Source organism: Tachysurus fulvidraco, chromosome 15 (assembly GCF_022655615.1).
Source record: "Tachysurus fulvidraco isolate hzauxx_2018 chromosome 15, HZAU_PFXX_2.0, whole genome shotgun sequence".
Taxonomy (NCBI): Eukaryota; Metazoa; Chordata; class Actinopteri; order Siluriformes; family Bagridae; genus Tachysurus; species Tachysurus fulvidraco.
In genome coordinates this window covers 12,344,970-12,362,372 of record NC_062532.1, presented here as the reverse complement: position 1 = coordinate 12,362,372, position 17,403 = coordinate 12,344,970, and the positions used below count along the sequence as shown (strand labels likewise).

Sequence of the window (17,403 nt, the reverse complement as noted above, 5' to 3'; positions counted from 1 at the left end):
TAGGTAGGTGATGAGTGTCAAATTAACATCCACACAAATGCCAGGACCAAAGATTTCCCAGAAGACCAGTGCTCAGAGTGCGATTCTGTTCCCATGATAGCCTCAGATTCCCTCAAATGGTGGCCTCAGATGCTTTTCTGCTCACCACATCATCATTAAAGCTTTTTTCACCCACAGAGCTATCACATACTCACTGTTTTGTGTCACATAATGCTGCTTAAACTCTAGAGATCAGCACTTTCTGAAATACTCAAACCAGCCCATCAGGAACCAACATACAGAGATCACACTTTTTCTATATTCTGATGTTTGAAGTGAACATTAACAGTGAACATTGCACTGCTGCCACATAATTGTCTAATCAGATAACTGCATGATCATGAAGGTGTACAGTGTTCCTAATAAAGTGAATGGAAAGTGTATACATGGTCTAAGGTCTTAGAACATTATCTTATGCTATAATTTCCTGAGGGAGTACTCTGAGAGAGTGCATGAATGACCTCTATGTGTCGCTCTAAAATGGTGCTTTGATAACAGGCTGTCTGGCTGTTCACTCTGCAGTTCTGGGTGCAGACGTCACTGTCGTGCCAAACGCTGCAGCAAGATGCTATTTCTGTTTCCATTGCTCACAGGTGTTCTAAAATGCCTGCATCTTAGACCCAAATTAATAACAAATCGACCTCATTTCACAAATTTCAGCCCAAATACATTTCAATTTGGCCCTTACATCAACCGAGGTCACATTACACATAAGCCTTTTATTGTATACTAATAATCTTCAAGGCTTAGAAGGTTTATTGTGTAGAATTCTGGTAGGTTGAGATTCTGTAAGTGTAATTAGGCTGTTTTTTTTTAATACCTGTTTATTTTCACAAGGGGACTCCCATATGTTTGATGGCTTTTATTGCCTGTTTTATTGCTATTGTTTTGTTCTCAATCATGAACTCATTACTTATTATAGCTATTCACATAAAAGGATAAAGCATCTGCATATCAGAATATGAAGCACAGCTTATCGTTTTTGCTCTCCAACATCATACTTATCTTTCGGCCCACTGTAGCAATGCAGGAGAGAAAAAAGTAAAAATTACCTGCAGTTAAAATTAGCATGAGGTATGTCAGGCTGTAAATATAACTTGAAATACCTTTTACCACCAATTCAAGAGCTGAGCGTCAAGAGCTGCCAAACACAGACAATAATGGCTCTTTCGTGCACACGTATTTAAAGTGCTCTGTGCCACCTGGGATGATAGACATTATCTTCTCTTACATTTGCATAGAGAGGGCTAATTAGGCGAAGCACAAAAGCTGAGGCCGCTTATTGCTGAGACACACACCAGCTTATTAAATCAGAATCAGCTTTAAAATTTCTTTGACAAATAATGAGCGAAAATGAGCTGACGTTATAATACAGTCACTCCAAGCTGGTGAGTGTTTTATAATTGTAACACCATGAATGCTGAGTTAAAAGCCACTTGACATTTTAACCAAGGTTTCTCGACGCAAATGTAAGGGTTTGTTTAATTGTGTCAAAACAAATGGCTTCCTTCTGATGTATAAGTAGATCATTTTCTGTCTTCGTCAACAGCATGAACATAGCATCAGTCTCAAGTCAGTTAGTGACAAAGATGCAGATTGGATGCTGCACCTGTAATAGTAGTGTTAGCTTGTAAAAAAAATCTGATGTAACCAGTAAAGCTAAGGATTGTGTAGCTGGTCTCTAACTATGGAAGGTGATTATATTGGCAAAGATATGGAGTTAAGGCATGGGTGATATGATGTGAAGGATGTCTGTGTGGTAAATATTTCATGCTTAGTGCAAGCATAGATGAACGGAAAAGTATTATATTATTTTGGAGGTGCTGTTTCCTGTAGAAGTGCTGTACCATATGGGCAAAGCAATGGTGTTCTCTCACTCACTCACTCACTCATTTTCTACAGCTTTATCCGAACTACCTCGGGTCACGGGGAGCCTGTGCCTATCTCAGGCATCACTGGGCATCAAGGCAGGATACACCCTGGACAGAGTGCCAACCCATCGCAGGGCACACACACACACACACACACACACACACACACACTCTCATTCACTCACACACTCACACACTACGGACAATTTTCCAGAGATGCCAATCAACCTACCATGCATGTCTTTGGACCGGGGGAGGAAACCGGAGTACCCGGAGGAACCCCCCGAGGCACGGGGAGAACATGCAAACTCCGCACACACAAGGCGGAGGCGGAAATCGAACTCCGACCCAATGGTGTTATATACTAAAAAAAAAACAGTAATAAAAAGCTTGTAAGGTACAACCGATTCATATAGTCTGATTCATTTGTAGGTAATTTGACTTTTAGCTTCCAAATGTTGGAAGAATTACGTTGGAAGAAATTCTATATGTTATTCCTAAAGCCTCCACTAGGTGAAAGATTCTTAGTCAACTGTAGTCAGCAGTTGAATCTAATCTATATATAATAAACAAATAATGTACACAAAGCAGGACAATGTACTATTATGAAAAACATGGATACTCGTAGGTTCAGAAGGCATAAATGTTTCGAGCTGTAGTAAACATTCTGCTTTGATGCTTTTGTGAAAGGAAATCCTATTAGGTTCTAGAGGGACAATACAGTAATAAAAATGCAGCATACTTCACTGTAATACAATAACTACACAAGACAATGGTAACATTTTAAAAGAGATTTTGAACAAGAGTGGCAACCAAAACTGTTGAATAAAGTCATAAAAAGAAGCAAACGTTAATAAATGAATTACAATTTGTGCTTGTATGAGTTTGCTAAATAACACACCACAAATCAGGATATCCAGAAAAGAATACAAGCTGGAAAACAAGGTATAAGGTATACGAGATGAGTTTCAGTTCCTCTGGTAATTGTGTGTTGAGTGTTGTATGAGAGAGAAACCTAAAATGAGGGCGGTAAGGGTAGAGAAGGAAAATATGGGTTTTCTCAGACAAACAATAATGGCTTGTTGGCATAATTGAACAGTAGAGGCCGTCTAAACCTGCACAGCCCATAATTATCCACACAATCTCAGAAAAGAATATTAATCCGTACTTTTATCTGACCATACCTTTTGTTCTGTTAATGTATTTTACTTAGAAAGAAGCATGTGGTGCACTGCTAAGCTTTAGTATATCAAAGTCCATTATAGTCAATTAAATGTTCGTTAAATCAGGGGTTTCCAATTTTTTTAATTGTAAAATACATTTTAGGACCTCCCCAAAACCTCCCCCCATGTCCCACCCCCAATCTGAGTAAACTATTTGAATATAAGACTTCATTTTCTGTATCGCTTATCTTACAAATGTACAGGTAGCATGAAGCCTATCCCAGGAGATACAAGGGGTGGGGGTCACTCTTGACAGGGTTCCAACCCATTGCAGGGTTTACACATACTAATACTACATACAATTTAGGAATGCTAAACTATCAAATGGACTGCAGAAGGAAACCAGTGTGCCTGGTGGAAACCCCCAAAGCATGAGGAGAGCATGTGAAGGGAACAAACCCCCAAAGCATGAGGAGAGCGTGTGAAGGGTAAAAACCCCCAAAGCATGAGAAGAACATGTGAAGGGTAAAAAACCCCAAAGCATGAGGAGGACATGTGAAGGGTAAAAACCACCAAAGCCTTACAGCTTTTTAGTACTGTTCATTCCCAGATTATTTCCAAGCTGGCATTATCTCCAAAGGCTACACATTTTAGAGTGGAAACGCTAAGCATGCTATAAGAACTCAATAATTAACATAATACATTTGATTAAGATGACCTATAGTTTTCATCACTGGGACAAAATGAAAAGGGGAAAAAACAATAAACAATCACTGATCCCATGACTGTGATTCAACCACATCTGTTTACAGACAAAAAGATGCGTGTATATTAAAGGCATAAATGATGTATGCAATGATTATGCCACCACAATGATAAGGAAACGTGCCATGTAGTACTTTTATTGGGGAGGTGTGGTTATTATTGTCATGTACGACAGGTGGGGATTGGGGACGACGACGACAGAAAAACAGAAAAGTCCAGGTTTTAATAGCATGTTATTCTAATAATATGTGGTCTTTCCGGTTCTAGAAGCAATCATGCATGATTCGGAAGTTTGTTTTGATTTTGTTTTGACACATGTAAAGACCATCCCGGAGAGGGAGGTGGAGAGAGGGGGTGGGCACATGCACGAGCGCTAGCGGTGCATTTCACCAATGAGACGCGCGTCTCGCAGCAACCCGCCACTTTGAGCGGAATCACCGCACTGACCGCACACAGTGTGTACAAACATGCGGGGATTATCACAGCACAGCGCGTGAACGTGACAAAACGAGATAAATATGCGCCACTTTGCGATTCTCGTCTAGCTCGTTTTTTTTTTTTTTTTTTAGCAGACTACAACACAACTGTCCTCGTCGGTGTCTCGAGAGAAATAACAGCAGCCATGGAGAAGCGCTTGGAGAAGCAAGTGAAGGGAACATCACGGAAATCAAAGGCCACCAAACACAAGGAGAAAAAGAGAGCCGTTGGGAAACCTTTCCGTAAAAAGTCCTTTAAATCAGTCGGGACTTTCATGGCGAAGATTTTTAAAAGTTTAGGCGCCTGGACACACAGCAGGGACGCGACAGAGCCGCTGGACACCGAGGACGATGACGGCGGATTCCGGGTCGGAGCTCCTTGTACGCACTCGGTGACCGGGAAGGAAGACGAACGGGATCGTTTAGTGAAAACTTCGACGCTTCAGTCGCGCTGTTCACTGAAAGAGCGGCTTTCGTTATGTTACGGAGACAAAACCCCCGGTGTCCTGGGTCTGAAGAACCACGGGAACACTTGCTTCATGAACGCCGTGGTGCAGTGCCTGAGCAACACCGACCTGCTGGCTGAGTACCTCGGTTTGCAGCACTATAAGCTGGATATGAGTGAAGTGAGGAGTGAAGACGCGCAACTCGCTCCTGGAGAAGTCACCGAGCAGCTGGCGGCGCTCGTGCGTGCGCTCTGGACGCTGGAATACACCCCGCAACTCTCAGTGGAGTTTAAGGTGACACAAAAAACTCTTTTTTTATTCAAATATCTTTTCCCTACGCGTATTATTGATCTAGGTGCGTTGATTAAAACCCTCATTACGGTTTTGTCACTAGGCTACAGGCTACAGTTTATAGTAAATGTGGAAACAGGAAGCTGTTTGTAAAAAATGATTGGTGGTGCTGGAAATGGCACGCGTTTAAGTATCAGTCACGTGACTACAAAGTGTCAGGTTCACTTGTGGACTTTGTTACTTCAGAATTGCGTTAGTCTGCTTCCTATTTAGCAGGATATTTTTTCAGTAACTGGGAATCAAAATGTGAACGGTTTTGACGTTTAACGCCAAAAAAATGATGCAATGGGACGACAGAGAAAGTCATTTTTAAGCGAGTCAAGAAGCGCTTTAGCCTCAGTGTTGTAATAGGACTGTAAGCTAATCACAGTAATTGAGTCATTAGCATAAATTAGCATAAACAAACCTCACCAGCAGTATATGGCTCAAACGTTTTTTTGTATGAAACAAAGATAGATAGATTTCTTAATAAAATTCAGAAATAATGTATTCAGACAGGCATCAATTCCTATAGAAAAGTGTACTATAGACAATATTAAATATTATACTGACCACGAAAGATATTGGGGGAAACACTGGATGGAAACACTGGAGGTGAAGAAATCCTCCAAAATGTGCAAAAACTATTGAGATTTATTTTATCGCAGATTTAATTATGCGTTCGAAAAGAAGACGTATTGGTAAACTATGATGGAAAGCACATCAAAAATATCATGCGACTTCATCAAACCTCATCAAATCATTGCGTGTTTTAGATAATCAGATAATTCAAAAGTAAAAGTAAAGATAATCAAAAGTAAAAAAAAAAATGTGTGAGCGGAGATGGTCTTTAAAGAATATGAGAAAGCTTGGACTTATTTATGAAATAAATGGTAGAGCCTTAAGCAGAATTATACATTGGAACATCTTTATATTTGTATTGAATATTTGGCTTTCTGTCTAATGAAGATAAAGGTGTGTGTCAGAACAGAGATAAGGTGTTGAAACATTTTGCAAACCGTACAGCGCAGTAGGGATGTAATATTAGATTGTACCCATTTTTTAGACATGTTTATCGTACATATCCAAACACATCTCTAACTGCTTTTGGGATGAGAACAAAAAAAAACATATAAAAGATTCAAGGCAATCTGCAAGGCAAGGCCGAAGAATTCGAATTTAGCCTGTCTGCTAAAATGGAAAAAAAAATATTGCATACTGGGGAATATCTGTGTATGAAGCGATATTACACAACACAACCCGCCTTCATAAGCCTTTTTATTTGACTGTTATTTATGTGATCTTGTCCAAAAATAAACTATTTCCATTTATATTAAGACCTTGCTGTTTTGACTGTTATTGAATCTATGGTCAAGTAGCAGTAATCTAAGAGCAGTGAGTTAGCATTACTCATAGCACCGTAGTCTCTCACCACAAACCCTGAACATATTCCTGCAAATATCCCACTCTTTTGTTGACGATAGAATAAAAGAAAGTTGCATTTGATAGTGACATGTTAGCGATTGTCTGAGGAGATAGACTCTTAGAGTTTAGATACAAATTGTTGATGTGATTAAACACAGGTGCAGTGTGGATATTTTGTGAAATTGGTATGGCAGCTTTCTTCAAAACATAAAATGTGTTAAACTCAAATTAAACTCAGCATGTAGGGTAAGGAGGTCTGGGGCGCAGTCTGCATTCATGGTGTTCAATAGGGTTGACGTGAGGGCACTGTGCAGGACACTTGAGTTCTTCTAATCCAACTCCATGCCTCTGTAAACCTCAGTTTGTGTACATGGACATTGTCAAGTTGCAGGAGGTTTGGGCTTCTTAGTTCCACTGAAGGGAAACTGTAATGCTACAAAATACAAAAACGTATTATTCTTTGAGGTTATATGAGGTCAGATAAGATTACTGAGTAATTATATTAATTACTGATTAATAAATATTATTAATATTTATTCATTTAAAGCTCAGAGATTCATTTTATCGTCTGCACCCCAAGTTGCTTTCAAATTTAAGTGAAAAAAGTGAATGGAAAAAGAGCCATCCTTATGCCTTTTGAATAGGTCAGCTTTAATTTTAGAAGCCTCCAAGAGACTCCTATTGAGGTAACTGTGTCCTATGTTTATTGGAAATACAGTAAAAATGTACATTATTGCAATGTTTTTATTACATATTTATGGTGTATAAAATAAAACAGTATAATGATTATTGACAAGAAAAAGTGTTGGGTTTGTAGGATTGTGAGAGCAAATTTATACTATCATTATAAAGTAAAAAAAATAAAGGTAACATCTGAATGTACTGAATAGACAGTTTCGGGTCTTCTTGGGCTCTCAGACTAGACTACTAGACTATCAGACCACTCCTGGGAGACAAATGATCTCACCTGTTTTCTATAAATCTGAAAATAACTGTAGCATTTAGGTTGCAGGTTTGATTCCTGCCTCCAACTTTGTGTGTGTGTGTGTGTGTGTGTGTGTGTGTGTGTGTGTGTGTGTGTGTGTGTGTGTGTGTGTGTGTGTGTGTGTGTGTGTGTGTGTGTATGTGTGGAGTTTGCATCTTCTTCCTGTGCTTTAGGGCTTTCCTCCTGGTACTCTGGTTTTCTCCCTGAGTCTACAGACATGTAGACTGATTGGCATCTCTAAATTATATGTACGGTGTGATGAGTGTGCGTGTGCGTGTGTGTGTGAGTGCTCTGCAATGGGTTTGCATAATGTCCATGATGTCCTGTAATAGGCTCCAGATTCCCCTCGACCCTGTGAAGGAGAAGTGGTACAGAAAATGGATGGACAACAGAAATGTTTGGATCAAGTTCTTTACACCAGGTGTTTTTTATGCTTTTTTTTGCTAGAGACTTAGATCTGCTCTGATACAGTGCTAAATGTACTGGCCAATCGGACCCCGATTCATGCAGATCATTAAACTGGTGGGAGAATAATTTTAAGGCTTTTGAACATATAAAGGGCTGGGTGATAGGACAAGAGCCAGATAAACCTTTACACAGCATTACTTTAAATATTTTAAAGATACCAGTAAAATAAATCTGCTATCACAGCTGTGCAGTGTACCGATATTTCCACATAGTCACACATTCTGGGAGAAATTCATCAGTGGTAAAACAGCGAAGGTCACCTTGGTGTGTGTGCGGTAGAACTTTGTGCATGTGTGTTTGTGGATTAAATATCTCGATCCAAGTAATAGCATGTTGGAATAATGCTAATTATGGGATGACAAAATCAGTATGTTCTGTGAACCACAAATTACACAACAAGAAGATGATTACTGCTACAAAAACATCAAATTTAGATGTAAATCTATTATTACACTCTAAACACTATATCATTATTGGTGATAAGATCATAGAAACTGTAGAAAATGATAGTGAGGTTTAATTGATATAGTAATGAATTTAATTAAATCCATTTTGTGTGGATCTATTTTTCACAAGGGCTGTGAAAGCGGCCTGTGTGCCTTCTTGTGACTGTTCAACAAAGTCTCATAGTGATATTTGATGCAGTATTGCCGGAAAACACTGCTGCCATAGAGCCATTGTTCCCTTTCATTTTCACACCTTGTACACAAATCTCAGACCACACATACACCATATGGAGTTATGCATTTCACAGCTTGTGACTGCATTCTGAGCTAGAGGTATCCTTGTCCTCCCAAGCTTAGCAATAGCAGGTGGCTCTGTGCTGCTAGCCTGGATAAGTAATTTTTCAGTCGCCAAACCATGTGCTGTCCACCAATATGTGTGGTACATTAGCTCTGAGGCTAGAGACGGTTTCCCATCCAAACGACAGACCCTGTTTCTCTTCACTTTGGGTCAAATTTCGCCTGTTTTGCAGTTTCGCGGTAAACACAGAGCACTTAGTCTAAAGAGCCATGCTGCAAGATGTGCTTTCATGCAGCCAGTGTCTGATAGACATCAGCATAGTGCTCATTTCCTTGGCATTGACCATCTGAAGGACGTAGCTTCTGACCCAGTCATCCCCTAACCTGGCTGTGCAGTGATGCTGACACAGCGTGCTCGTCTGGCAGATTTCGATCCTGGTTCATGGCAGAGATGGGGGACTTGTGTCATATGACTTGACTCGAGTCAGACTTAAGACGCAAATTTGAGACTTGAAAAAATAAGACTCGACTTGACTTTGACTTGACATTCATGACTTCAGACTTGACACGGACTTGAGTTAAATGACTCAGAGATGGGGGATTCGAGTCATATGACTTGACTCGAGTCAGACTTAAGTCGCATATTTGATATTCACAAATATTAAAAAAAGACTCGTCTTTGACTTGACATTCATGACTTGAGACTTACTTGTGACTTATGGCACATGTGTGACTTACTGTCTGTCTAAATCTTAGAGATTTAGACAGACAGTTTACATATTCTACCTAATATAATAGGTCACAAGTAGGTCAGACTCAATCACATTTCTACCACTGACGCCTCTATTAAATAATCTCATCAGAAGTATATGCGACTCTGTTGGTCAGGTTTATGACGTAACACCAGCTTGTGTAGGTCTGATAGACTTAATGAATGCTTTAGACTAGAACTACAGTAGAGGTGAGTTGTGTTTAAGCAATGACCTTACCCTGTAATTTAAACCTCCCACTGTATATGACACTACCAGTTTACTGTAACTATCATTCATCCAACACATACCATCATAACAGAGGAGATGAGGTAACAGGAAAGGCTTAACAGAAGAATGTGTAAAATATTGAATTATTTTTATCAGATTTGCTAAAGCACAGATTATATATTTAATTAGCTCTTGTTAGGCCCTGACTGACATAATGAGAGCATTATAAATGAGGGGAGGGGTTGCTTGGGGTTGAACAGTGTAAAGTGCTGATGCAAAAGATTATAGAAATGCTTTATAAGCAACTAAATAATATCATCCTTTCATTTTTTTTTCAGCACAGTTTCTCACTCTACATGACTTTCTGAGTTTTAGCCCCTTAGGACTCTTTCTGCTTGTGTGTGTGTGTGTGTGTGTGTGTGTGTGTGTGTGTGTGTGTGTGTGTGTGTGTGTGTGTGTGTGTGTGTGTGTGTGTGTGTGTGTGTGTGTGTGTGAGAGAGAGAGAGAGAGTGAGAGAGAGAGTGAGAGAGAGTGAGAGAGAGAGAGAGAGAGAGAGAGAGAGAGAGAGAGAGAGAGAGAGAGAGAGAGAGAGAGAGAGAGAGTGGATGTGTGTATGTACTTGCCTGTCTATGTTGTGTCCTGTAATGCTGTGCTGTTAAATGACCTGTGTTCCTTGTGGTTATGGTTTGGGATGTAGCAGATGATGTTACTCTATGTCTACTCTGCGTTTACTGCTTCTTAAACTGAAACATCATGTCTAAATGTATATCATTTATTTTATTTTTTTGTATGTGTGTGACTCTTGAGCAGGACTCACTCCATTGCTTGACACTACCATTTTGTTTTTGGCAGCTAGACGTAGCTAATGTGAAACCATTTATTGTATTAAAATACCCACCTTGGCATCCATTATGAAAAAAAAAGACATTTGGCAAAAGCTTTAATCATGGTATATCTTCAAATACTGGCCAAGTGCTTGTGTTTACAGAACCAAGGCAGTGTGTGTGTGTCTTAGTATGTGTGTTTTTTCGGTTTTGAATCTTCTACATGCATCAAATACTTTTGGCATGCCGATACGATGAAACAAACTTGTTTAACCGAGGTCTCAAAATGACAAATAACCTGTTTACGTTGCAGAATACTCCACAAAGTGATTTCACTTACAAAGCAAAAGTCACCTGAGTTACAGGAAGTTATGAGTTTTGTCCATGTTAGGAGCACAGTATCCTAGCACCTTTGATGGAGACGAGAAAATCAGAGTAACTCGCAGTACAAACACTTTACACGATTTTACCTGCTTACATTCAATTTCCAAGTGAAGAGCAAGCTAAAGGGTCGATCATGCTTACAGGAGGCTGGCTGTTTGGTCTGTTATTAGATAAGATTCACTATTATGTACCACCTGAGCAGCTTTATTATTAGACTGGATTGGAACCTGTGTCATTTTACATAAATAGGTCTTCCGAAAAAAATGTATAGCAGGAACGTCAGGTCTAAGATGACCACAATAATGATATTTTTTTTTTTTTACCCTTTTCTAAAAATCTAATTTTTGCCTTGTAAGAGAATCAAGTCGGGAATGAGACACGACGTTGTCTGTCAGAAGACTGTGACTGAGTGTAAAAATATGGCTCCTGCTTTCTAACTCTACAGTGTATAATAGTGTCTCTGTTCCAAGTGTGTTTCTAATGTGGGAGTGGAATTGTTACAGCTACATTCTTAACATACTTGTAGTGAGATAAGAGTGTTTAGAGGTTACTGGTCAGGAGAAACTCAAACAAAGCAGTTGTTTAATGGACAGGTGTCCTCCTGTGTAAACCTTAAGGCATGGCCAGCTATTTCCTAGAGCTTCCAGTTAGTTTGTATCAGATTCCATTTGGTGTGACTATTTTTCATGTTCTAGATACACTCTTTCATACATACTGTATTTGTCACTAATGAGTCATGTTGGCAATGTTGTATTTTGTTCATGGTTGGAAAGCCTACTAGATTATCTTTCCAAAGCTTTAACACTTGGTTAGCGTTGTAGTATTGACTTTAATATGACGCCTTGTTTTAAAGTGTAGTACGATTTGTTCGGCTGCTCCTCTCTACTTGCTGATTATCAATTTAGTACTGTAGTACCCGTCAGTGACGGCATCCTCGTTAGATTTCACAACGTTTACATTCATTAAACGTGAATTGATCAGAAACACGCTACACAGTTTAATCTCGCAATTAAGAATTTCTAAAATAAGATTAGTATAAACTATTAAAATACATTTTGCTGAGGAACCTATTATTTTTATGTTAACTACTGTTAACATAATATTTTTTCTTAAATCCTGACCATATTCCCCATTTTTCAGTGCATATATGTACAGAGTAGCACAGTTTGAAGACTTCTTTTTGGACAAAAAGTCCGGGGCAGTCACTCATGATTACTCTTTAAATCCTCAGTGCTTTCTTTGTGTCAGATTTCAGGCTGTGAGGGTTCAGGCAGTATTGTACATAGAATTAGTCTACTTTTAAACAAGCGTATTTATTATTTATTATCGCAAACTATACTGTACATGGTTGTCTTTTTTTAATACTAATTAATAACCAAACTGCATATCAGCTCTATAAATTTTCTCCACTCTGTTTAGTTGCTCTGAGGTTTTATTTAAGAGCAGCTGAAGTTATTATCACTACTACTTATTACTGCACCGTTCTTGAACAGCTCTGTATTTGAGAGGTTTTACCAATTCGCTTCACTCAGAAGTGTTTATTACGCAGTCCCAGGCATGGATTTTTTTAGTCTGATGAGCTGTATTCTTAGCACACTGAATGTTCATTTCAGACAGACTGTGACAGGATTTTGCAGCTGCATCACGTTACACTTTGCACCGCAACTCCTCATGTACCTACATCGGGCACGGAGTGTGGTTTCTGTGCTACACCTTTAACACACTGCAGGTTCAGAAGCTTTAGGTCATGAAACTGTAATGCTGTTTATAAGGTAGTGTTTTTACAGCAGCATTTTAGATGAAAGCATGCTGCCCTCCTTATGCCCTCTGAAAACCATAAGAGCAGTGTTTATACTTCAGAGTCAGGACTGAAGCTCTACAGCTCACATGGTAAATGGGTCAAGTGGGTCATCTACAAAAAAAGCTAAAAATGCAAGCATATCACTTTAATACAGTGCGGCATTTGGACAGCATGACGTCCTTCTTCTACAAAAAATAAAATAAAAAATAGAAGAACTTTGTTATTATTATAATAATAAAGATCAATGCTGGGTTAATGCTTGATTAGATTAACAAAAAAATCATGTATATCTCACAGGGACTAAATGTATAAGAAAACATTTCAAAACCTTAACTACTTAATACTTTAATTATCGGATTATGTCTATTAGATGAAGCACCGGCTGACTCACTTCACCCTTGGGAGAGTACAATTTCGTTCTGTCAGCTCTGTAATATGATCCCCTGGAGAGCAAAGAGCAGCTTTTATGATAATAGCCCTTCATAAGTTACACTTATCACATTCACAGGCCCAACGCCATTGTTCTCTTTCTCAGTAAAACTATTTTAAGCAGTGACCTATGGGAATTTATTAAAACATTCATAAAATAATCTTTTTCGCCCCCTTGACTTCCAGGTAAAGAGATCTAATTTTAGCTCTGTTAGTATTTCATTATGTGCCGCTTTCTCTCCGGGGCTGTGATTTATTTTAGCCGTTAGTGTGAACACGGTGTTTTTGGATTCCACTGTGTGAAAATTTCGGAGGAACAAATCTAAAAGGTGTTAAATCGTCTTTGCTGTGGCATTTACGAGGCTGCTGATTTACCTTGTGCTCAGAGTCGGCTCAGCAGGCTGCGTGAATGCTTCTGTGAGGAACAGAGTCGTGTGAGGGGGAGGAGGACGTTTACCGGACTTCAGATGAAGAAAGCACTTTTTCCTAACAGAGCTGCAAATGTCAGACCTTTAGCTGCATGTACTCCCAGGAGGCTTGAGGTAATATTTCTACCAGGAAGGCAACAAAAAATGACAATTGACACTAGTTTAAGAAATTTTATTATTATTATTAGTAATAGTAGTAGTAGTAGTAGCGTTGCGTAGTGGGTAGCATTTTTGCCACAACTCTGTGTAATAACAACGAAGAACTGGTTGGCATCCACAACACCCAGGGCTGGAGGTTCATTTCCATTGTGTGTGTGTGTGTGTGTGTGTGTGTGTGTGTGTGTGTGTGTGTGTGTGTGTGTGTGTGTGTGTGTGTGTGTGTGTTTGCGTTTGTTTGTGATTGTGATGGTGTCCAGCATTGGGTTGGCTCTCCATCTAGGGTGTCCTCCACTTTGTGCTCCAAGTGCTCTGGGATAAGAACTACAGAAAACTGATGGATGGATGCATTATAATTTTTATTTAGGCATTAATTTTTCAAGGCACTTTTATAATACTCTGGGTGTCTTGGAGTTACTCCTGGGTGTCTATGACACAAATCTCCAGAAAGTTCAGCCCTGTAATCATGACGACTTATGAATCATTACAATACATTTTTAATAAATTGCCTTTCCGGTTCACAGCCTGGTTTCATTGAGAATACTCATTATTTATTATCATCACAGTCCCCAATGTTCATTAGTGTTCACTGGTGTTCATTAGTTAGCTCAACAAAGCAATACCGTTTTACACATCAACACAACTAGATTATAATTAGACTGTGGTAACATTGTTGTCGGTTTCAACCTGAGCACGAATGTAAATATGCTGATTTATAAAAAACACTGAGCTAAATCTGTCACTTGCATGCATCTGACATGGCCAGAAGGACGCAACACACATGAAATCATTACAGAGCAAAACAGACCAGAAGCTGGTTAGCTTGTATTAGCATTTTGTAAGGATACACAATTATGTCTGTATATGTTGTAGAAATGACATTATTATTATATAATAACACTCTCTGGTGTTTATAATCATTTATAATCCCACCCTCCAGTGTCACCCAAATGAGGACGGTTCCCTTTTGAGTCTGGTTCCTCAGAAGGTTTCTTCCTCTTCCATCTAAGAGACATTTTCTTCACCTCAGGCTTGCTCATTAGGGATAAACACAAACACATTTAAATCTAAGTCTAATATTAATCTTGAACGTTTGTCTAATATTAATCTTGAACTTTTTGTACTGTATTTCTTATGTTCTGTAAATCTGCTTTGAGACAATGTCCATTGTTAAAAGTGCTATACAAATAAAATTGAATTGAATTGAATTGAAATAAACTTCCCATTGATGGATAAACTTACGGAAGCAGAGAATCATTATACTTATACACTCATTATACTTATCATTATATACACACATAATCATTATACATGTGTATATACTATGTATTATATTATGTCTCTATTCTTTTATATATTTTTGCATTCTCTTTGCTGCTGTAACAGAGAAATTTCCCCGTTGTGGGATGAATAAAGGTATATCTTATCTTAATCAGCCTGGTTGTTCAGGAAATATACACTCGATATCTATACATTCACTACAGAGAATAAATTAAGTTCTTGTACTGAAATATCAGCCATGAACTCAATGAGGATATTTTACTCACTAGGCCCAGCTTTATCTTATCAACACAGAACAAAGATCAATATCTGCTTCGTACTATAAGTTCATAAAGTTTTCAATTTGACAATGGACCGTAAATTTCCTTAATAACACTGTTATTCACGTCCTCCTGAAGGTGTATATAAAAACAAAAGGCTAGTTAGCGGACATGACAGCGTATGTGAGGGACATAAAGCCTCTTTACACATGCCTGCATGCAGCATATGACTCTTATATTCTGCTCGGGTTCCCTGAGGTGAATCAGCAGGTGAATCAGCAGGTCCTGTCATATCTTAATAATTAGTAGCATTCACCTTGAACAAAGTTTACAAAACAACAGCTTTGAAGATGAAAGAAGAGGTGCCGCTTCCTGTGGCGTGTTTTATTGCACAGACCAGCTTTATCTCAGTTTGATGATAGCTCAAGTACATGTTTGTTTCCTGGCGCATTTGTATATGCATCTGATATTTAAAAATGATATTATTAAACAATCTTGTTGTAATCTGCAATTTCCATCCACCTGATAGCATGGCAATGTTCTAGAATATTAATTATTTATTGGTTATGTTAAATTGAACTTAACTTTGACCAGGATAGCACTAGCGACCCAGAATCTCATCCAAAGAGCAGCTTCAAATTCAGTCCAGTCTGAACACATTGTTTATATATGATATTGACAATAGAGATCGCTTCATTCTTTATCAAGAAAATGATTTCCCCCGTATACAGCAGTAATAACAGCAATAGAATATAGAGAATGCAGACAACCAATCTTGGGAATTTGTAATTACAACACAACTAACTTTCAAACATGACATGAGACAAATGGACAGATCATGACTACCACTATGTAGTAACATTTTGCTTTGCAGCTACATAATGCATTTAAAAATCTTAACACTTCTATAAGGAAACATTTTGTAGACTGTAAAGATCATTTAATATTACATAAAAGTTCTCAATGTTTCATCAATTAAAATAGAACAGTATCAAATATTAATACATAACAAATACCGTATTTTCCGCCCCATAAGGCGCACCAGATTATAAGGCGCAGTCTCAATTACGGAGTCTATTTCTGTACTTAACCCATACATGAGGCGCACCGTATTATAAGGCGCATGCTAAAACATACGGTCTACAAAAAAGGTAACAGAAGCAAAACAGTGAGCTTAGTTTAACTTTATTTCTACTATTGATGTTGAATTCTTTTGCAACTGCTCTATTCCCATTTACAACCGCGTAACTGATAGCCTGTAGTTTGAATTGTGCCTCGTAAGCATGTCTCTTCACTGGTGCCATTTTTGGGGGATACCAACCGGAGGCGTGGCGGAGGTAAGCGTACGTACTGTACGTATTACGTAATGTTCTCTGATTGGTTTATCGCTGCCAGCGTACGTAGTGTATGTATCCTGTGTCAGCGGGAAATGGTCCGACAGTCAATCGAGCAGAGCGCTTACCAAAGTCGCACAACATTTTTACAGATTTTGGAACTCAGTGCACACATAAGGCGCACCGGATTATTAGGCGCACGGCCGATTTTTGAGAAAATGTAAGGCTCTTAGGTGCGCCTTATAGTGCGGAAAATTCGGTAGTCCAGCACCTTATTTTTTTGGGTTGTTTTGCGGTTGAGTTTCAAACTTTTACACACAAATCATGTTCTTCTAGTACGATCTTCAGAAACTTGAAGAATCTGGATCGGAAACACATTAACACGTCAATCAGTGTTTTCTTCCCATGAAACTCATTGGTCCCTGGCCATAAGACAAGCAAGAGGCATTTCCGTTCCTGTGCCTGTTAAATAATAATATTAAAAAATTCTATGTTTAAACAGTTCTTCTGATTTGTCTTGTAAACATACTTGTTTTTTTTTAGATGTCGAATTGTGAAGAAGAATAATCAGATGTCTGTGATTGCTCACTTCCTGTGCTAAAAAAGTCATGATCAGCAGCGAGTAAACATCACTCAGTTATGCAGCAGAATGCAATTTACATCCACCAGCTGGTCTTTTTTGCATCCCGGTTCATAACAAGCTGTCATTTTCTGTATCAGATCGTTGGCTGCTATTTTTGAACGCCACTACTGTTTGAGCAACTAAACGGACAGCAGACACACACAAAAAAAGAAAAATGATTTATTCATGAAGC

At 38.7% G+C, this 17,403-nt stretch overlaps 1 protein-coding gene across 1 annotated transcript in view; it reads left to right on the top strand.

Moving 5' to 3' along the window:
- Positions 1–4,231: 4,231 nt before the first annotated feature.
- Positions 4,232–17,403, top strand: part of usp43b (ubiquitin specific peptidase 43b) — a 75,894-nt gene continuing 62,722 nt past the window's right edge. The window contains exon 1 of the mRNA XM_027141539.2: positions 4,232–5,054. Within this exon, the coding sequence (XP_026997340.1) occupies positions 4,461–5,054 (594 nt within the window). The 5' untranslated portion in view covers positions 4,232–4,460. The remainder of the gene's footprint in view (positions 5,055–17,403) is intronic.